This window comes from Rhinolophus ferrumequinum, chromosome 3 (genome assembly GCF_004115265.2).
Source record: "Rhinolophus ferrumequinum isolate MPI-CBG mRhiFer1 chromosome 3, mRhiFer1_v1.p, whole genome shotgun sequence".
Lineage (NCBI taxonomy): Eukaryota > Metazoa > Chordata > Mammalia > Chiroptera > Rhinolophidae > Rhinolophus > Rhinolophus ferrumequinum.
In genome coordinates this window covers 93,258,486-93,281,839 of record NC_046286.1, presented here as the reverse complement: position 1 = coordinate 93,281,839, position 23,354 = coordinate 93,258,486, and the positions used below count along the sequence as shown (strand labels likewise).

The 23,354-nt window shown below is 41.5% G+C and overlaps 1 protein-coding gene across 1 annotated transcript in view; it reads right to left on the bottom strand.

The window, feature by feature from the left end:
• Nucleotides 1-23,354, bottom strand: part of RAET1E (retinoic acid early transcript 1E) — a 34,159-nt gene that overhangs the window by 98 nt on the left and 10,707 nt on the right. The window contains exons 2-4 of the mRNA XM_033103066.1: nucleotides 9,977-10,240; nucleotides 9,471-9,746; nucleotides 390-521 (exon numbers count right to left, since the gene is read on the bottom strand). Coding sequence (XP_032958957.1) covers nucleotides 390-521; nucleotides 9,471-9,746; nucleotides 9,977-10,049 — 481 coding nt within the window. The 5' untranslated portion in view covers nucleotides 10,050-10,240. The remainder of the gene's footprint in view (nucleotides 1-389; nucleotides 522-9,470; nucleotides 9,747-9,976; nucleotides 10,241-23,354) is intronic.

The window sequence follows — 23,354 nt, the reverse complement described above, 5'->3', positions numbered from 1 at the left end:
TTATGGAAGAGCTGTTATGACATTAGGAAAGTTGCTGCAATAAATCATGCTCTCCTCAGAGACCAAAGTATTTGTTCATCAAATGGTGGTGCAAGTCCTGACTTATGTTGGGACTGGACTGTACCCACGCCAGGCCTTCTAGATCTCCCCACACAGGAGCAGGGACTCGATTTGCCCCTCCCCTCATGGCACTGTGGGGCTGTCTATAACTACCTCCTCACCTCAAGCACAGCCCTCCAGTGGAGAGTGGGGCTCAGCACTAAGAAAGGGCATCATTTCTACATAGAGATGGATCAGGGGACAGGGGTTTGGGTGAGACCAGGGCTCACCTCTCCCACGTCCTTACCAGACTACATCCTGCCCAATGGCCAGAGCAGCCTGCTTCTCACCTTCCAAGGTGCCTGGTCTCCTCCTAAGTTTCATGATGTCAATTAGGACTGAGTAGATGATTACTGGGAAGATCCATACAATTAACTGGATGAGTGAAGACTGTTGGGTATCTGGGGCCTTTGATGATGGCACTGGAACAAAGGAAAAAGGAAAACCTTGTTAAAGTGAAAAATACACTTTCCTCAACACCTACATTATCCAGGCAGCACATATCACCCCCATATTTCCTGATTTATTATGTGACAGCATCTCTATTAGGTCCTGTGGTCTAAAGATGAACAGGGATTGTGCCCTGTCCTCATGGAGCTCATATTTCTACTGAGGGAGACAGCAGTTGTCCATCTGATTATACAGAGTTGGACACATTTATGTGGGTAAACCTCTTTGAGACTGACAGACTTTGACGTGCTTAACTCTGTCTGAGGAACGAGGTGAAGGCTTCATAAGAAGTGACATTTGAATGACGTCATACAAATGGTGGTGTGAGTGGAGCCTCGTGAAATCTCCCCTGGAATTTTCAAGAAATTGAACAACTATAATTCCACAAATGACTCCCTGTGCAGCAGATAGGCAAGACTAAGAGACATGCAACTGAAATCATCTAAAGGTGGGCAAATTGAGCGAGCATGGGAGGAGGGTGGGAGAAATGCGGAGATCGGGCCTCGCGGGTGGAGGAACAGACTGAGCTTGGAGCTCTGCATTCTGGAGCTACTGCAGCCATGGGAAAGGGAAGAACTCAGACTGCTAGCGCTAGGACTGTTATTCCCACCTGAGGGATCAGCATATAACACTGCTGAACCCAACGCTCATGGCAGAGACCTCAGAGCAAAGACTGAGGGAAGAAGGCTGAAAACGGTGGTTTAAGCCCTCACTGCTAGGCAGAGAACAGAAGCCTTAGGCACTGAGACTAGCCGCCCCCTCCCTATCCTCCCAGAGTTCGCACCGCTCCCACCTGCCCAGTGCTAGAAGCAGAACAGTAGCAGTGTCAGGTCAAAAGAACAGAAATTTGCAGTTCTGAGAACTGTGGTCCACAGCCATGGACTCACAGCCCAACTTGTTCTGGTGAAGGAGAAGGAGCATTAGGTGCAGGACTGGCTGTGCTGGTGGTCTACGACATCACTCAGAGCCGCCTCTCACAACCCACCTACCCCTGTCCCCACCTATCTGGGTGGATCCCTGCAGGAGTAAACAGAGCCAATGAAACACACAGCCTCCGAAACTGGTGCAGGGAGAGCTTTGGAACTTCAGAAGCTCTCCACATCCCCCCACAGAGGTGATGCCCTGAGACCCAGGCAACCTGCTCACAGAGGAGAAGCCCACCTTTCAGGAAATCCTCCCCACATTGTGTGAGAAGCCTGAACAGTGCAGAGAAAATATAACACTTCAGCATGAGAGAGAATAAGTCTGCAGCTGGAGAAAAAATAAAGCAATCTACCAACACCTATTGGAAAGCAAAAGAAAGACCCCTTCCTCCCAACCTGTTGCAGAACCCACTCCTGTAGTTGCCTAGGAAGAGAAATAACAATTCATTAATTGCCATGAATAACCAAGGTAACAAGGCAGCTCAGAAAGAAAATGAAAAGTCTCCAGAGAAGGAACTTAAAGATATGGAAATATGTGACTTAAATAACAGAGAATTCAAGATTGCAGTTCTGAAAAAACTCAACAAGATGCAAGAAAACACAGACAGGCAGTTTAATGAACTCAGAAACACAATCAAAGAACAAAACGAACATTTTACCAAAGAGATTGACATTTTAAAAAAGAACCAAATAGAATTTCTGGAGATTAAGACTCAATAGAAGAAATGAAGAATGAAAAAGCCAACTTAGGTAGTAAAGCTGACCAGATGGAAGAAAGAATCAGTGACATCAAAGATAGAAATCTGGAAATGACATGAATGGAAGAAGAAAAAGACTTGAGACTTAAAAGAAATGAAAGAACTCTGTAAGAGCCTTCTGACTCCATCAGAAAGAGCAATACAACAATAATGGGCATACCAGAAGGAGAAGAAAGAGAGGAGGGAACAGAGAATATATTCAAACAAATAGTCAACGAGAACTTCCCAAACTTGTGGAAAGAACTGGATCCTCGAATCCAAGAAGCAAATAGAACACCTAATTACCTCAACCTAAACAGGCCTTCTCCAAGGCACATTGTATTGAAGCTGTGAAAAATTAAGAACAAAGAAAGAATCCTCAAGGCAGCCAGGGAAAAGAAGATGGTAACTGTCATGCAGGAGACCCTGCTCGCTACGCCATGTGTCGTGCGGGGCGGCCTGCGGGGTCTCTGCTCCCACTCCCCACATAAAAACGCAGGATATGGCTAGGCCAAAAAGGAACACCCACGGAGCTATAGGTAGGGAAGTCATACCACTATACTCTCGCTGGCGGCTGGGTTGGAGAAACAGGAAACACAATTCTTAACCCTCACTGCGCCGCTTGCAGGCTCAGCCACCATCTTCTTGCTAGCCCCCATTTTCTGCTAGGGTAGCCACGGCAGTTATATTAATGCCCAATGGCTCACCGGTTACAGCTGATGGCCAACTAGCCACAGCTAATGGCCATTTGATCACAGTCGATGGCCATTTACTACCTGAGCCAGCACCTTTCTATGTGAGGCCGAGAGCCTGGAAAATGCTTTTTGGGGCTCTGTACCCACAGTAACCTACAAAGGAAAGCCCATTAGATTATCATCATATTTTTCAGCAGAAACTCTACAAGCCAGGAGGGAGTGGAATCAAATATTCAAACTATTGAAAGAGAGAAATTATGAGCCAAGAATAATATATCCAGCAAAGACATCCTTTAGATATGAAGGAGGACTAAAGACCTTTCCAGACATACAGAAGCTGAGGGAATTTCCTAACACATAACCTGCACTACAAGAAATATTGAAGGAGGCTATTCAACCAACATAAATAGGGATAATTTTTGACAACCAAAACATAAAAGGGGGGAAAGTAAAGGCCTGAAACAGAATATGGGAATGGAGAAAGTAAGCGTGCTGAAGAAAATGTAATACTCTAAGTATGAAACTTTCTTTTACATAAACTTAATGGTAACTACTCAAAAAAAAATCCAGAACTGAAATATGTAATGTAATAAAAGAAGAAACAGAGGGAAAAATCGTAGAATACCACCACACAGAAAATAATAGACAACAACAAAAAGGCAAAGAATCAATGGAGACACAGTCTTACCAGAAAACCAAAGATACAATGATGGGAAATCCTCCCATATCAATAATCACCCTAAATGTAAATGGACTGAACTCACCAATAAAAAGGCACAGAATAGCAGATTGGATCAAAAAACTAAACCCAACCATATGCTGCCTCCAAGAGACACATCTCAGCTACAAGGACAAACATAGACTCAAAGTGAAAGGGTGGAAATTGACATTCCAAGCAAATGGTATCCAGAGAAAATCAGATGTATCCGTATTGATATTAGATGAAACAGACTTCAGGATAAAAAAGGTAATAAGAGACGATGATGGACATTTCATAATGATAATGGGGACTGTACAACAAGCAGACATAACAGTCATCAATATTTATGCCCCCAATCAGGGAGCACCGAAATATACCAAGCAACTACTAACAGAAATAAAGGGAGAAATTGACCAAAACACAATTATAGTAGGGGACCTAAATACATCATTGACAGCTATGGATGGATCATCCAAACAGAAAATAAATAAAGAAATATCAGCCCTGAATGACACATTAGATGAAATGGACATAATTGACATTTATAGAGCACTTCATCGTAGAACATCAGACTACACATTTTTTTTAGTGTACATGGAACATTCTCAAGTATAAATTAAACCATATATTGGAACATAAAACTAGCCTCAGCAAATTTAAGAAGATTGAAATCATACCAAGCATATTCTCTGATCACAAGGCTTTGGATATCAACTGCAAAGAGAAAGCAGGAGAAACCACCACAAATATGTGGAGATTAAACAACATACTTTTAAAGAACGACTGGGTCAAAGAAGAAATAAGAGAAGAGATCAAAAGATACATAGAAACATATGAAATAAAATTACATCCTACCAAAATTTCTGGGATGCAGCAAAAGCAATTTCAAGAGGGAAATTTATATCACTACAGGTCTGTTTCAAAAAAGAAAAAAAATCCCAGATAAATAACCTCACGTTACACCTTAAAGAACTAGAAAAAGAAGAACAAATGAAACCCAAGGTCAGCAGAAGGAAGGTAATAATAAAAATGAGAGCAGAAGTAAATGAAATAAAAAACAAAAAGACAATAGAAAAATTTAATGTGACAAAGAGCTGGTTCTTTGAAAAGATTAATAAAATTGACAAACCCTTGTCTAAACTCACTAAGATAAAAAGAGAAAAGACACAAATAAACAAAATCAGAAATGAAAGAGGGGAGATTACCATGGACACCACAGAAATACAAAGGATCATCCAAGAATACTATAAAGAACTATATGCCACCAAATTCAATAACCTAGAAGAAATGCACATGTTCTTAGAAACATATAGCCTTTCTTGGCTGAATCACGAAGAATTGAAAAATCTAAATGGACTGATCAATGGTAGGGAAACTGAATCAGTCATCTGAAACCTTCCCAAAAGCAAAAGTCTGGGATCAAATGGCTTTATTAGTGAATTCTACCAAACATTCAAAAGGATCTAATACCTGTCCTACTCAAACTCTTCCAAAAAATTGAAGAAGAGACAATACTCCCTAACTCATTTCACGAGGCCAACATTATCCTGTGTAATGACAGTGGGGAAAAGAGAGAGGAGGACACACTAGAGTGGGACTAATGAATGTATTTAGCAATATCTAATCAATTTGTTTAGCAATATGCAATAGCAAAAGACTAAGGCAATTAATAGGATATGCTAATGTCAGAAAGTAAAGGTGGTTAAGACTCAACTATATACACTGACAACAATGTCATGTCAAAGGAGTATACATTTGTATAAGTTTAAGAGATCCCAACATATGTTTACTATTGATCAAAAATCACTTGGCTAAATACACATATAACATCAGTAGGGAATATCCAAAAGCAGTAATAAGTTCTATAGGATAGTAACTATTACAGTACATGTCAAAAGCTCACCAAACTGGGGGAGAACAACACTGGAAAAGTCATAAATCAAAACCTTGCCAGGTCTGTAGCTGAGAGAAACTCAGGCGTCTCCCACATTGCTGCTTGCTAGTTCCCAAGACTGCTGCTGCTATTGGTGTTGTGCTGTTGTTGGAAGTTAGGACGTCTTCTGATGCTATAAGCTGCAAGCTGCATACAAGTGTTCTAGATGCTAACAAGTTTTCAAGAAGGCTAACCGTGGGGAACAACACTGGAGAGGCCAGGAACGCCAGCCCTCACCAGGTTTGCGGCAGGAAGTCAGGATATCCCCTGTTGTTGTAAGCTGTATGTTACTGGAAGTCTTCAAAATGTTAGAATGATGAAGAATCACCAATGACAAATGACAAAATGACAAAATAATAATGACACTGCCAAACGGAGGTCTATCTTATATATTTTCTCACATATACCTTAGAGCCAAGTTTCTTGTTCCTGCCTTCCACTCCGGGAATGGCCAGTTCCAGGAGGGTCCGGCAGTTACTAATATGAATGCTGTCCATCCGGCCAAAGGGCCAATTCATCCAGATAAACAACAAGGCCTGGCAATATACCTGTTACGTCATCCTGATATAACTTAGCTACTTCTTCACATCATCTGCTGAGGCGGGCGAAACGGACAGAAAACAACATCATCTACAGAAAGCAACATTATCTCGTATCTCCCCTGCTCGGGATAATGAGACCAAATGGAGAATTTACTCAACCCCTAATCACAGCACAGACAGAAAAGCAACCTCATGTCATATCTTCCCTGCTTGGGAGAATGAGACCAAAGGGGAATTTACTCAAACCCTAATCACAGCACAGAATTCTTTTAACCCTAAGCTAGCTATCGCCTCACATGCAGTAATAGACAAAAGCTAATGGACAAAAGCTTACATCAACCAACGAAGGCAAATTTTCTCTAACATCTTCCCTACACCCTGATACCAATCTAGTAAGGGTAACACAAAAGAAAATTACAAACGAACATCTCTGATGAATACAGATGCAAAAATCCTAAACAAAATTCTAGCAAATCGAATGCAAGAATGCATTAAAAAAATTATACATCACAACCAAGCAGGGTTCATCCCAGGGGTACAAGGATGGTTCAACATATGCAAATTGATCAATGAGATACACCACATAAACAAAGGACAAAAATCATATGATTATATCAATAGATGCAGAAAAGGTGTTTGACAAGATACAATATCCATTTTTGATTAAAACACTTAATAAAATGAATATAGAAGGAAAATATCTTAACATAATAAAGGCCATATATAACAAACCCTCAGCTAATAGCATAATTAATGTTGAAAAACTGAAGCCCTTTGCTCTATGTTCAGGAACACGACAGGGCTGTCCCCCATCACCTCTGCTTTTCAACATAGTATTGGAAGTCCTAGCCAAAGCAATCAGACAAGAGAAAGAAACAAAGGCATCCAAATTGGGGATGAAGAAGTTAAATTATCACTTTTTGCAGATGACATGATGCTATATATAGAAAACCCTAAAGACTCCACCAAAAAGCTATTAGAAACAATAAACGAATACAGTAAAGTTGCTGGCTACAAAATTAACGTACAAAAATCCATTGAATTCCTATATACTAACAATGACACCTCAGAAAAAGAAATAAAATAAACAATTTCTTTTGCAATTGCAACAAAAAGAATAACATACCTAGGAATAAATTTAATCAAGGATGTGAAAGATCTATACACTGAAAACTATAAGACATTTTTAAAAGAAATTGAAGAAGACACAAAGAAATGGAAGACATTCCTTGCTCATGGATTGGAAGAATCAACATAGTTAAAATGGCCATACCACCCAAAGCAATACACAGATTTAATGCAATCCCCATCAAAATCCCAATGACATTTTTTAAAGAAATAGAACAAAAAATCATCAGATTTGTATGGAACCACAAAAGATCCTGAATAGCCAAAGCAATCCTAAGAAAAAAGAAAAATGCTGGAGGTTTCACACTCCCTGACTTTAGCTTCTACAATAATAATCAAAACAGCATGTTATTGGCAGAAAAACAGACACACAGACCAATGGAATAGAATTGCGAACCCAGAAATAAACCCACATAAATATGGACAAATAATTTTTGACAAAGAAGCCAAAAACATACAATGGAGAAAAGACAGCCTCTTCAATATGTGCTGCTGGAAGAATTGGAAAACCATGTGCAAAAGAATGAAACTAGACTCGGTCACTGTGTCACTGTGTACAAATCGGTCACTGTGTACAAAAATTAACTCAAAATGGATCAAAGATGTAAACATAAGACCTGAAATAATAAACTGTACAGAAGAAAACATAGGTATTAAATTTATGGATCTTAGATTCAAAGAGGATTTTATGAATTTGACTTCAAAGGCAAGGAAAGTTAATGGCTGTGTGCGATGTTAGAGGGATAGTGGATGGGGGGAGAGGGGTTGACACAGTGTGGGGGATATAAATGATAAATGTCTAACTATTACATTGTTTTCTGCACCTCAAACTAATAAAAAAAAAAGGCAGGGAAAGTAAAAGCTAAAATAAATGATTGGGACTGTATCTAACTAAAAAGCTTCTGCACAGCAAAAGAAACCATGAACAAAATAGAGACAACCAACCGAATGGGAGAAGATTTTTGCAAACAATGTCTCCGATAAGGGGCTAATAGCCAAAATATATAAGGAACTCATATAACTCAACAACAAAAACACAAACAATCCAATTTAAAAATGGGCAGAGAACCTGAATAGACATTTCTCCAAAGAGGACACACAAATAGCCAATAGACATATGAAAAAATGCTCAAAATCACTAATCATCAGAGAAATGCAAATAAAAACCACAATGAGATATCACCTCACCCTAGTTAGAATGGCTATCACCCACAAGACAAATAATCACAAGTGTTGGAGAGGCTGTGGATAAAAAAGAATCCTCATACACTGTTGGTGGGAATGCAGATTGGTGCAGCTACTATGGAAGGCAGTGTGGAGGTTCCTCAAAAAATTAAAAATAGAATTACCATATGACCCAGCAATCCTTCTCTTGGGTATCTACCCAAAAAATCTGAAAACATTTATCTGTAAATGTGCTCCGATGTTCATTGCAGCTTTATTTATGGTGACCAAGAGATGGAAACAACCAAAATGTCCTTCGATAGATAATTGGATAAAGAAGTTGTGGTATATATACACATGGAATGCTACTCTGCCATAAGATGAAATAGTGCCATTTGCAACAATATGGATGGATCTTGAGATTATAATGCTAAGTGAAATAAGTCAGACAGAAAAAGTCAAGAACCATGTGATTTCACTGACTTGTGGTATATAAAACTGAAAACAACAAAGGAATAGGACAAACAAATGAAGAAACAAAAACTCATAGACAGAGACAACAGTTTAGTGGTTACCAGAGGGTAGTGGGGAGTGGGTGGTAGGAGGGATCAAATATATGGTGATGGAAGGAGAACTGATTCTGGGTGGTGAGCACACAATGTGATATATAGATGATGTAATACAGAATTGTACACCTGAAAGCTATGTAACTTTACTAACAATTGTCAACCCAATAAACTTTAATAAAAAAAAAAAAGTGACATTTGAGCTGGTTGAAGAATAACTATAACACAGGAAGAAGAGAAGGCCTGGGAGCACAACACATAGAGATCTGGGGACCGTCTGGCAGTCCAGGGTGACTGGATCACTGGTTAATTGGAGAAAGGGGACTCCTGTGCTGAGGGAGCTGGGATGAGAAAGGAGGATGCTGGGAAATCCTATGGCAGTTAATGACACTCCAGACAGTAAGTCCATCAAGAAATCAACCAGTCGATCCATCCATAAAATTTCAATTACACACACATACTCACACCCACACAGAGAAGGCATTAGACCATTAAAGAGAGCTACCACATCCTCCACCCCACTGCTCAGTTACCTGTGGGCTCCGGCATTTTTTCCCAGTGTTCTAAGAATTCTCCAAGAGAGTGAGAGCAATCTCCCACCGACATCTTTCTGAAATACTCCACCAGTTCCCTGTTGTCCTTCCAGTCCTCCTTGATCCCTCTGGCTTCAGGATCAATGACTGTCCAGTTCATGTTCATCGTGTCAAAGAGAAGCGCAGCCTTTCTGTTGAAGCTGAACTGCCAGAACGCACCAGTGCATCCTTCTGCCTCACGCTGACAGCACGTCTTGGCCTGCAGGGTGGGAGGACCTGCAATCCCACACACAGACGTCATCCTGACTCTTGAGAGCTCCTCCATCTCCTAGTAGCTCAAGTGTGTTTCTGCACAGTTAGGGACCTCTGTTCTCTCCATGACTTGCCCTTTCTTGCCATCAGGTCCACCATGTCTCTGAGGTGGACCAGAGTTCAGTTCCTTTACACAAAGCCCCTGCCCTGCCTGTGCCCCACTCCTTCCCTCTCCATCCCCTCCTTTCACTTACCCTTGCTCCTGTTGTTCTCTGGTGTGATGACAGGCAGAATCATCCTGAGCTCTTGCCCCACTTCTCTGAGCATCTGGGTCAATTCTGTCCATGCTTTGGTGGCATTTACTGTCTCCCCCAGGAAACCCCAAGGTTTGACCTTGTTGCTGTCACTGTCATACTGAAGGAAAGGCTTTTGATCCACTGAGCCCTGGACTTCAAACCAGGGCTGTCCAGGTCTGGAATGTAATGTTACAGCAAGGTTGAAGCAAAGAGAGTGAACACCTGTGATAGAAAAACACGGATGTGACCCTGGGGACTCCCTCTGAAGAGCCAGGCTGCTGAGGAAGGGGTCTGCATTTCAGCCCCCTCCATCTTCTGCATCCTTTGTTCTGTCTCAGCTTTAACTCTCCAAGGTTTAGGAAAATACCCTGATGCGACCTGGACCCCAGGTGCACATACTGTTACCAGAAGGATTCATCTGACAGATATTTTAGTGACATCTACCAAGTTCTGAGGTACAAAAATCCAAGACACTGTTTATCCTCCTAAGACTTAAAATCTAGCTGGACACATAGGACCTTCCTCAGAAAGTGAAGAAAGACCCACAAGACACATGCCAAATTCATGATGGGTCCTGGGTATTCCGGAAAGGCTTCCTGGAGGAGAATCTAGAACCTGGCAGGAGAAGGAGAGCTGCCACCTGTGAGTACAGTACCCGGCACATTGCCTTAGGGTGTGGTCCCCTGGGAACGGGGGAGAACTACTGTCCTGGTGAGCCAGTCCATCTTACCACATCCATACCCACCCTTAAGAGGATCTGGTCATGTACCCACTTTCCTGAAACCTGCATGAAGCCCCATTTGCGTTTTTCTCCTCCCCAGCCAGGTCTCCCGATCCCAGGTCACTTACGGCTCTGTGTCATCCAGGATTCTACCAGAAGCAATTGCATCAAAAGACAAGTGATAGCTGTTAGCAACATCCTTGCTGAGTTATGCGAATAGTAAGAAGTACCCAGGCAGACATATATATATCCCTTTCGATGGGTGTAACCAAATTCCACACTCCCTTTTGTGGAATGACTCATAGCAATTTACCACATTGCCCCAAAAATAAGACCGGGTCTTATATTAATTTTTGCTTCAAAAGACACATTAGGTCTTATTTTCAGGGGATGTCTTATTTTTTCATGTACAACAATCTACATTTATTCATGTACAAAAATCTACATTTATTCAAATACAGTCATGTCAGCTTCTTCTGGAACATCGTCATAACTCTCCAAACCCCAAATTCCAGATTGAATTTCTTGTGACTCCATTTCCTGTAGAACCATTGGAGAGTTGGTACTTAGAAAAGGCGATGCCATCAACAAAGGACTTGAATGCAAGTGACCTGGACCCAAGGGCAGCAACCCTCAGTGACAGGGCAGCTGGTCTCCCAGTTACTGCTTCTCCCCACCAGGACCAGGTGATGTTGGATCTTCACCTTTCTCTGCACACATGATTTGTACTTCTCTCAGAGTCTGCAGTTTTCTGCCCTCCAGGCGCAGTCTGAGCTTATTTCACTTCAACTGTAGCAATGCATAGGAACTGAGACTAGTGATTGTCAGATATTCTGAGGAGTCCAGCTTGGTCCTGCGTCCCCTTAGGTCCAGTTACTGAGATGCAGAGGTCATGAGGTATAAACATTATAACTTCAGAACCAGGTTCTGAAGTTTATAACAAGAGTGTTTATAACAAGACTCACAACCAAAGTTTAAACCTTGGATACACCACTTACAAGTAACGCTTTGGAAACAGCACTCTCAAGTAACACTTGTGAATCCTTAACTGCTACCCCTTAAAACCCAAACTTGAATCCTGGCTCAAGAAGACAGCTCTGAGCCTTGCTACTTGTCTTCTTGCCAGTCAACTCACAAATAAAGGTCATTTGTTTTCTCAAAAGCCGGTGCCATAGCATTGGCTTCTATTCCTGTTGGGCAAGCAAACTCTTATTTGATAACGACTTGGTAACTAGGGTAGGTTTGGCCTTGGGACTGCTTACCCAAAGCACTGTAGCTCCCCAGCTGGGTGTGGGCCCTGGCAGGGGACCCTGAGTGGCCACCTAGACCAGTTTTTCTAGAGGCTTTGCTGCTGCAGGTTTCTGCTTTCTCAGCTACGGTGCTATAGGCTCCTCGGCGCTTTGTTCACCTTTGAGAACAGAAACAGCTCCTGGACGAGATGTCTTTTTGGTAACTTCATTAAAATGCATTTTGTGCCTAAACTGTCTGAAAATCTCTTGAGCACTGTGGGTCGAGCCCTACCTCCAGAGACTTGTGTTAGTCCCAGGGCTCGGAGTGTGGGCTTGAGTCCCACCCAAGGGAGACAAACGGAGGAAGGGTTACAACTGCTGAGGTCCTCAAAGGTCAGTTTGAGTCCCGAACTTTGGGTTCGCGCCCCAGGCTCTTAGGTTCCTTTGTCTAAAAGAGTACTCAATCTACTGTGTTGTACTTGTGTTGATCCTATTTTGTGTGTTTTGTTTTAGATGAAAGGTACTGGAGTCCCACATTAATTGGCTTGAAAGTTAGGAAGTCATTATCCTGGTCACCTTAACCTAAGAACTAAAGTTTTGCTAACAGTAGGTAACTTATCTTTTATGGTCACTTTGGATAAATGAATAATATTGTTTCATAGTGATATATGATCTTTTTGGTCATGTATGTTTGACAAACTTCTCAGGGTTCAGATTTTAAAAGGAAACTTTTTCTTAACTTGGAAATGGCTTTGGGTTATTCCAGTGGTCCCCTGGAATGCTTCAAAGACTTGTTCTGTCTTTCCTTATAATAAACTAATTAGGATATTAAAATTACATGGGAAGCTTTGTCCAATAAAGTAATAAATTCCAGTCGATTTACAGAGAAAAGCAAATTTCTTTGCCAAGTGCATTATAATCAGATCTATAACCATGTAAAACCATGGGGGGTGTTAATGGTAATACCTGACTGCGTGCCTGGGTACATGTTCTTCAAAACTGGTCAATGTTTAGCTAATAAGAGAAAAGTGGTTTTCTTTGGTAACACTGCCCGACACCAATATCAGTTGGAGTCAGGGGAGAAATGGCCTACAAATGGGTCCTTAAACTAAAATTATTGTTCAGAAAGAAGCCCCTCAGAAAAAAACCTGTTTTGCCCCAGTCAAAGCCAAATGATCTCGATTTACTACATCTGGTTCCAACCACTGTTCCCCTTCTGTATGAAATGGGAATTCTTGAGAGTAATGCCGATGCTTTCACCAACCATTTTCCTATGGCCACAGGTCCAGCCCTGTACCCTTCCTTGCCAGATCATCAGAAAGGAATAGTCCCATCCCTATATTAGCTAGGATACTCAATTCAGCCCTGGGGTTACTTTAGCTCAGGCAGGGCAATACGTGTTGTGACAAGTCCCCAGAGGTCTAGATGATTTCCTAACAAGATAGTGAATCTCTTCAACTCTGCCTCTTGGAAGTCTCCAGCAAAGAGGAGTTTGGTGTTCGTTTAGGAATAGAGAACCCATGGTAGCGAGCTTTGTTCCAGGTATAGCAGTTTACTCTGCAGCTGCTGTGAATACCGAAAGCAGGACGTAGAGGAAGATGCTGCGCAGAGATCACCAGGTACAGACACATCAGGAAGCAGTGGCTTGGATAGCACCAGGCCAGGAGCCCCTGTCTTCAGCTCCTGCTTCAGCTTTGGTGTCTTGGAGACCAGCCCAGGGCCCAGGCCACAAAGACCCCGAGCTCCAAGTGGACGGCCCCAGCAGCAAGTGCTGGGATCCACCTGCGGCCAGCCCCTCTCCCAGAAGAAGTGAGCAGCATGCACCTGACAAGGGGGGTGCATAAAGGGGCCCCAAACAAGGGCCCAAGAAGAATACATCTACCTTTCTTGAAGGGGTGTTTGAGGCTGACAACATGACACGAGACAAGCTGCACTGCTCTCAGCAGCACTTAACAGTGATCAATCAAGACCCAAAAAGGCACTTGCCTGAGGAAGCAAACAACCATGGGTAAGACCCCCAGGGCCCCCAAAATGTGTGTATAATAAACAAGAAGAGTCATTGGAGAGGAGAATGTCCTAATCTCCTTGAAGGATAGGGGAAGAAACTTCCAACAAATCAACTTACCAAATGCCACAGCTGGTTGGTAGCCATCTGAAATGATGGACCTGGGGACCTCTTCTAGATTCTATTAACTCTATCAACATTTCCCACAAGAAACCCCAGGTAACAACTGCCTTGTGAAAGAAACTCATAGATTTTCTAATTGATACTACTCTAATTGAGCTGTACTAAACACCAGACAGGGTCCCTTCTTCCTCACAAACACATTAATTAGTGGTCTATCTGGAAAGGTCTGTATATGCTGTAATGCTCTATTATTCCCTTGTTGGAGTGAGATCCACTAACAAAATTAATGTCCAAGTGACTTTTTCACCAGAAAAAGTTGATATCAAAGTACTCCTAGATCAAGCCTGCACCCTCCAAACTCCTCTATGACAATTGGAAGACAAGCCTCAACCAGAAATCCCTAAAAAAATTCTACAGAAGGTAAGAGCAGATGTCTGGGCTGGCGGGAGGCCAGGAAGAGCGAAGATGGCTGACCCGATAGTAGCAAAACTCTGTCTAGGAGCCAAGGCTCCAAATTTAAAGTAACACCCTTTTAAGAGGCATGTGAAGGAAGGTCTAAAGCCTCTAACAACCACCTTTCCCATCCTGCTCGTGCAAAACCCTGGGACAAGAGATTATCATTTTGTATAGAATTTGAGAGTCATTAATTAGATTGTGGGGGATGTGCTGGAGGCTTTTGCTGGCTTACAGTTCTGGACTTAAAGAATGACTTTTACTGCATATCCCTAAGTCCTAAGTCCCAGGAAGTTTGCCTTTGAATGGGAGGATCCAGAGATGTGGGGAGCCATGATTTCTTGTTATTCTAAAGCCTTGCAGACTGGCTCAGTTTATGATTAACTTGTTTCAGCTTCTAAGGCATTATCTCTGCCTGCACCTGGAGGGTGCTTGCAAGCTGCTGAGAAAGTAGGTGGGAGTGACCGGTTCTCGGACACTGAGGACTGAAGACTAGCAGGATAATTGGTGGGCTTTGTCATGAGATAATGACTTTGGGAAAGTTTCAAGGATTTTGTAGTTTGTATGTAAAAGTCATAAATTTACTCTTAATGAGATAATGCATACTCATGATTGTTAAGCTGCATGTACACAGATGGTATAAATTGGTGAAGAAAAGTAAACTCGGTGCTTCAGGATCACTGAAGACCGGCCGCATCATCATATGTGTGAGTGTCTTTTTTCATTCCCACTCCCCCATTCGGGTACTGTTCGAATTGTGGCGGCTGGCCCGTCATACTTGGCGCCCGAACAGGGTCCTGAATACGGGGGTAACAGTGAGGAACACCGCGTGGTTAGGGCCCGGCTCTTATTGAGGAGCTTATTTCATGGATGCGCGGTGAGTAAGGCACTGTCCCCTCGGTCGAATGAATGTGTGAGTGAATGATAGCTCCACGACTTTGTGTTACGGAGCTTGTTTGGGCCCTAATCTGAGGTTCCGGTTCTGTCATATGGCATAACGGCGATTGGACTTCTGTCCACCAGTTCGGGGATTTATACCGAAACGCCTTTTGTTAAGACAGATTTGGTCCCGCGAGGGGCACGGCCAGACGGACATCTGATTGTTTTTCTTTGTTTGAAAGAAGGGCCGAGTCAGGGAAAAGAGAAATAGGTCACGCTAGCAGCAAGGACCTGTGTGTTAGAGGACTTAAGAAAATGGGTCACGCCAGCAGCAAGGACCTGTATGTTAGAGGACTTAAGAGATTACTTGCCGCCCGTGGCAGCAGGGTGAGCAAAGAGCAATTAGATAAATTTTTAGAATTTGTAAAGAAAGTTTGCCCATGGTTTCCAGATGAAGGTACCGTCAGCTTGGAGACTTGGAAAAAGGTTGGAGAACAATTACAAGGCTATTATAGTGTCCAAGGACCTCTGCGGGTCCCTGTAGAAACATTTGGATTGTGGACTTTAATTAGAGATTGCTTAGATCTTAAAAGGGAAGGCTGTAAGTTAGAAAAAGTAAAACAGGCAGGGAATGAAGAAACCCTTCCGTTTGCTGCTTCACTGGAAGAGCTGGGAGAAAGGGAGGGGGCTGATTATGCTGAGAAAACTTTTCCATCTGCCGCCTCTCCGGAGGAGAAAGAGGAGGGGGAAGGAGTCAGATATACAGAGTGACTTGCTAAACATAATAAAGAGCCTGTTAGCCAGAAACCTCCAGATAAACACTGGGAAGATTTAAACCCTCAAGATCAGAAAGATTTAGTGGTGGCTGCAGCTCAAGAAAGCAGACGGCTTGCAGATCCTATGTTTACACTCTCAGAACAGATAAAGATGATTCAGGGACAATTAGTCAAACTCAAAGTTGCTGTGAGTAAAAAAAATTGTCTTCTGGGTACCCAGATTTCTTTAAGAGATCAGTGGGATCCTCGGGGTAAAGACCCCCCAGCCAGGTTATGTTAAACCAGGGTCAGATTTTGTTGTGTGCTCCCCTCTTCAAATGGCTTGTGAAGAGGCTCACAAGCAGGGGGAATCCACAAATCAATTTGGAGTATATCCTGTCTTTAACAGGCTTGACCAGACAAAAAAATGTGTTTAGAAAATGGAGGCCTTTTCAATAAAAACAGATTAAAAAAAAAAAAAATTCAAAGAAGCTTGCGCACAGTACGGTCCTATTGCCCCTTTACCATGACAATTTTAGATACTATGTCTAGTGAGACATTGGTGGCTCAGTGGTAAAATTCTCACCTGCCATGCGGGAGGCCTGGGTTTGATTCCCAGCCTCCCTGTTAACCTTTTAGTACAGGAACAGCTTGATAAAGGCCATATAATTAAATCTACTTCACCCTAAAATTCGCCCATTTTTGTAAAAAAAAAAAAAAAATCGGGGAAATAGAGATTGTTACAAGATTTAAAAAAAAAAAAAAAAAGTAAATAAAACTAGCCTATAAAAAGATATCAGTGGCGAGTCTTTCCCCAAGATATGACAAATAGCCCCACCTTATGTCAAAAGTTTGTTAGTAAAGCAATTGATAACACCAGAAAACAGTTTCCTTCTGTTTACATTATTCATTATATGGATGACATTTTGTTGGCCTGTAAAAAGGAAGGGGTGTTGTTAGCTTGCTTTGTAAATATGAAAGAAAACCTTCTGGCCTCAGGTCTTATTATTGCACCCGAAAAAGTACAGAGAAGTGAGCCTTATTCTTACTTGGGATTTCAGTTGTTTGCTCAGTATTTCACTCCACAAAAAATAGAGCTTAGAAAAGATCATCTTAAATCTCTTAATGATTTTCAAAAGTTGTTGGGAGATATTAATTGGCTGCGCCCTTCTTTGGGATTAACTACTGGAGATCTTAAACCACTGTTTAAAATTTTAAAAGGAAAAAAAAAAAATTTTAAAAGGAGATTCTGATCCGACCTCCCCCAGGTCTCTTACTGAGCCTACATGAAAGGCTCTCTCTAAGGTTGAGAAAGCCATTCAACAACAGCATGTTTCCTTTTTAGATTATTCTAAACCTCTGTATGTGTACATTTTGGAGACCAGACACACACCCACTGCGGTGTTATGACAAGAAGGGCCACTTAGATGGATACACCTCCATGTGGCTGCTCAAAAAAATCTTACTCCTTATTATAAATTTGTGGCCAGTTTAATTCAGGAAAAGCCACATCTCATGTTATTAGACATTGTCTTGCTGCTTTTGCTATGATTGGGACACCTAAAAAACTTAAAACAGATAATGGTTCAGGTTATACCAACAAAAAATTCTCTTTATTTTGCCAGCAATTCTCTATCAATCATGTTACTGGCATTCCTTACAATCCCCAGGGGCAAGGGATTGTTGAACGCACTCATGACACATTAAAAGTCAATTTACAAAAAATAAAAAAGGGGGAGTTATATCCCCTGACGCCCCATAATTACCTGTCTCATTCTCTCTTTATTCAAAATTTTTTGACCTTGGATGCCCATGGTAAGAGTGCTGCAGAGCGCTTTTGGCATCCTTCTACTGCCACTCAGGCTTTGGTCAAATGGAAAGACCCACTTACGGGCTCTTGGCAAGGCCCAGATCCAGTCCTCATATGGGGCCGAGGACATGTTTGTGTTTTTCAACAGGATGCAGAGGGCCCTCGGTGGCTGCCAGAACGATTGGTGCGACATGTGGACCCTCTACCTGCTGATAACATTGATGACCCTCAGCAATGCAGAAGAAGACCAGACGTATTGGGCCTATGTACCTGATCCACCAATCCTCCACCCTGCTGTATGGGATGGTCCTGAGATTCCAGTCTATGTCAATGATACTCATGCCCTAGGATTGCCTTCTGATGGACACATAAAACAACATTTGGAAAGTGTTGTAAATCAGGCACTCCCTGCAGTCAGGTGACTGATTTACAAAATGGGACTAGAGATTGGACCACTGTTGTTAAGTCTGTTAATGTATCTGCTTGTGTTCCTTCCCCATATACACTTTTGATTGGAAATATTAATGTACACTTTGTAGAAAATCAATTTAATGTTTCCTGTAATAATTGTTCTTTAACAAATTATATTTCTTGGGTGCCGTTAGAAACTAATGTTATGATACTTAAACAACCATCTTTTGTTATGCTTCCTGTTAATATCTCTGGACCTTGGTATACTAAAAGAAATTTGGCATGATGCTAATGTGTCTTTAGATATGTTTCGGCTTCATGATAAAATTCAAAATATGAGAAAAGCTGAACCCTTAAAATTTGATGCAGCTCAGGCTGCTTCTGAGTTTATTGATGCTCTTAGAAATGCTATGCCGTCTATGCCTCATATTACCCATTCTGTTATGATTTTTCTTATATTGGACATCTGTGTCTGTTTGGTTCTGTGCCTACTCCCCATCCTCATTAAATGTTTCATCAGCAGGATGTTAGACTTGCGAGCTGACATCCATCAGCTTGAACTTAAGACAAGGCCTTAAGTCTCTCTCTCCCCCTTGTATGTATTGGGATGGGTTAGCCAATGACGGGTAAATCCTGGGAGGTCCTTCAACACCTAAGACAGGGCTTGTATTAAAAAATACAAGTTCCAAAGACGGGTTAATTGATGAGACGGTCCCGGGGTGCCTAAGACAGGCACCGTCACCTTATATCTCCTGTAATATGGATTTTGCTTCTATAAAATAAAAAAGGGGGAGATGTGGGGAGCCATGATTTCTTATTATTCTAAAGCCTTGCAGACTGGCTCAGTTTATGATTAACTTGTTTCAGCTTCTAAGGCATTATCTCTGCCTGCACCTGGAGGGTGCTTGCAAGCTGCTGAGAAAGTAGGTGGGAGTGACCGGTTCTCGGACACTGAGGACTGAAGACTAGCAGGATAATTGGTGGGCTTTGTCATGAGATAATGACTTTGGGAAAGTTTCAAGGATTTTGTAGTTTGTATGTAAAAGTCATAAATTTACTCTTAATGAGATAATGCATACTCATGATTGTTAAGCTGCATGTACACAGATGGTATAAATTGGTGAAGAAAAGTAAACTCGGTGCTTCAGGATCACTGAAGACCGGCCGCATCATCATATGTGTGAGTGTCTTTTTTCATTCCCACTCCCCCATTAGGGTACTGTTCGATTTGTGGCGGCTGGCCCGTCACACAGAGACTAATATGAAACAACAATATTGTTTCATACAAAAATTTAAAAATATCCCCACTATTTTTAGGGAAGTCTTAGCAAAAGACTTAAGGGATCTCCAGTTAAATGAGGAGACTTACTTCAATACGTGGATGACACACTAATTGCTAGGAAAACTAAGGAAGCTTCAGACTAAACTACAACCCTCACTTTAAACTTTCTGGCAGATTGGGGATATAACATCTCCAAGGGAGATGGGCCTGGAAACCCATTATATCTGTAAATGTTTGACTCCCTGTATTAATGTATTGCTGAATTCTGTTCGCTAATATTTTGTTGAGGATTTTTGCATCTATGTTCATTAGAGATATCAGCCTGTAGTTTTCTTTTTTTGTGGTGTCTTTGTCTGATTTTGGGATCAGGGTGATAGTGGCTTCGTAAAAAGTGTTTGGGAGTCTTCCCTCCTTCTGGTTCTCAGGGAGCCCTGACTTGACTGATCAGCCTCTAGAAAATCCAGACATGGAAATGTTTAGGATGGAAGCAGCTTCATAGACTGGGGACTCCGAAAGGCCAGATATGCAGTAATAACTCACTAGGAAGTCCTAGAAGCAAAAGCCCTCCCTCCATCTATGTCTGCCCAGAAAGCAGAACCCATAGCCTTCACACAAGAGACCTACACCTTAGAGCTAAAAAGAGTGTAATCATTTATACTGACGCTAAGTATGCCTTTTTTGTCGTGCATACACATGAAGCCATAAGGAAAGAGAGCTGTCTATTAACATCAAGAGAGCTGTCTATTAACATATTAATATAAAGAAATTAAATACTCCAGGCCCTGAGTTCATTGCTTGTTATTTCTTGGCCCCACACATGGACTGCTATTGGTGTTTCAGCCCGTAATTCATTCCTATTTGGGTGGACCAGCCACACTAAAGGACAGAGTGGCAGTGGAAGCCAAGGGGTGTAAGCTGATGGATTTTGCTGCTGAAAATGAAGGGATGTTGGGAGGCGGTGTCCAGAGTGGAGCTGAGAGGGTATAGCTAAATCTCACATTGGGGCATAGGAGGGAATCAGGGACATAGCAGGGACGGAGGAGGCTGGCGGTGGAGAGGCAGGGAATTGGACTGACAGGAATGGAAAAGGTAAGGGATAGAAAAGAAGTGGACAACGTGCAGAGGAAATGCAAGTGGATCTAATGGTTGTGAAGCAAAAAGTTATGGAGTGGTATGAAATGGAAGAATGTATGCTGGATGGCCAGTGGGTAAAGCCAGAGGTGGAGGATGGGCCTGAGGCGAAGGAGGAAAAACTAGGCACATTGGAGGTAAAGCTGGAGGTAGATAGTAGTTTGGTGGTAAAAAGAGAAGGCGCGTGAACCAGAGGTAAAGGAAGAGAAAGTGAAGATGAAGGAAGAGGTGCTGGACAGGCTACGAGTGAAGGAAGAGAAGAAAGATAACTTGGAGATAAAACAGGAGAAGATGTTTGTTGGTCAGAATGTAAAAGAGAAAATGATGGATGAAGTTTGTGTAAAAAAAGAAAAGTATTTCCTGAAGAAAGATATGATGATACAAAGGTGAAAGAAGAACCTTAGACAAATTCCCCAGTGGGCTCCAAGTGGAAACTAGCCATGCCAAGGTGTGAAACTTGTACAGAAGAAGCACAGTACAGATGTTCACGTTGTACAGGGTCTTACAAGATGCCCTGCACAGGGTAAGAGTGGCCCCTAGAAGCAAGCTCCAATTGATCCCTTATGAAATGATATATGGGAGACCCTTCCTTAAGACTAAGTTTTATTGTAATTATGAAAATGATCATATTGTAAAAGAATTAGACACCATAAAATATATACATTAGGCACTACTTTATCTGCCATATATACGTATGCTGATTAATGTTTCCTACAGATGTTGCCCCTGCTTTGTGTAAATCCAGGAGACTGGGTCCTCCTCGAGATGTGGCGACCTAAATGGGATGGACCCTATGAAGTCCATCTGGTTACCCATGTCTAGCTAAGACCTCTTCTCATCCCCTTTACAATTCCCAAACGGGTAGACACTTCACGAACAGGAAGGGGGAGGAGGAGCCAACCGTTCTAACAGTAGATGGGCCTGGAAACCCATTATATCTGTAAATGTTTGACTGACCTTAAATTACTTTTCAGAAGAAACAGGACAGCCCAGACTCTGCCTGGCCAGAAAGGGAAGACGTAGGCATCCTGAAAGTAGACTTCTTCTGCCCAAGAGCCCAGACCAGGCTTGTGTAACCTGATTCTTATAGTTGCTACTGTTTTGCTTTAAACAATGTGTTTTACTTTTCTGGTTGTGATATTTGCTTGTATAGTCCTAGTATTCTACTTTCTTATGCTTTCTTGCATTCCTTTTGACTTAACTTTGTCTCCTTATCAGCAGGAAGTAACTAGAGCAATCATCACCCCTATTCCCAAAAAACTGATGAGTGAACGACAAAAATGGGGGGCTTTGTAACCACAGAACCTGCTAAATACAGCATAGTGTTAAGAGCTCAATCAGCAATACCAACGCCAACACCTATTGGCTATGTGACCTTGGGACAAGCCACCTACCCTTTTTAAGACCCAGATCGCTCACCTAATATAGAAACAATCACACTACCTACTTCTCAAGGTTGTGGTGAGGATTCGGAGACAAAAAGAATTAAAGCACCAGGCACAATGGCAAGTACATATAGGCTCTGTAACTGTTGGCTCTTACTGTCTTCTCTCAGTTCATTGATCCATCACATCATGAAACTTTTAGATCTTGATTTTGACATCTAATATGCTTTCTATCCCATCTGGCTTTGTATCATCCATAAACTGACAGTCCTTTAAAAATGTCTATATAGTTTTTTATTGATGTAATAAGTTACCACAAACTTAGTGGCTTAAAATAACACAAATTTATTATCTTCCAGTTCTGTAGGTTAGGCTTGGACATTTTTAAAGTTTTTCATACACGTGGCCAAAATATCTTCCAGGACAGTTTTTATTCCTGCCAACTAAAGAACCTCTATACTCTGCCAAGCTGAAGGTTCGCATTTTATAATATTTGGTCAATTTTGAAAATTGTTGAAATTTAAATAGCACTCATTTCCCCAGCAATTCTATCTCTAGGAATTTATTCTACAAATATACTCACACAAATTTAGAAAAATGTATGTATAGATGGTTATTGCAAGATATTTTGCAAAAGCAATAGCTAGAAACAACCTAAATCTACACGAATAGAGGACTGGTTAAATAAATTTTGGTATAATCATGCTGTGGAATACTTTGCTTTTGTGTACCTCCCAGGTATATCATTAAGTATCACACAGAAGGAACAACAGAGTATGCAGAGTGGAACCTTATATATTGAAAATATACATACTCTCTTTACTTTTATTAAGGTAAAATTGCACTTTCATAACCTATATAAAGTTTATTTTTCTATTTATTGATGAAAAAATATATTTGTAAAACTATAATTGCAACTTTATTTTTAGAAACTATTATACAGTACATATGCAAAGAGAAATTGCAAAGGAAATGGTGAAAAGAGATCTGGCAAAGATGGACAGTGCAGTAAGGGAATGGAGAAGAACGAAAGTAATTATATTTAACAACCATGGAAACTCTAAGTATTTTTTACCTGGTAATTTAAAAAAGATATTCAAGTTTACCCAAATTTGGTTAGAAGATGAGAGAAAAGGTGACAACAAGAAAAAT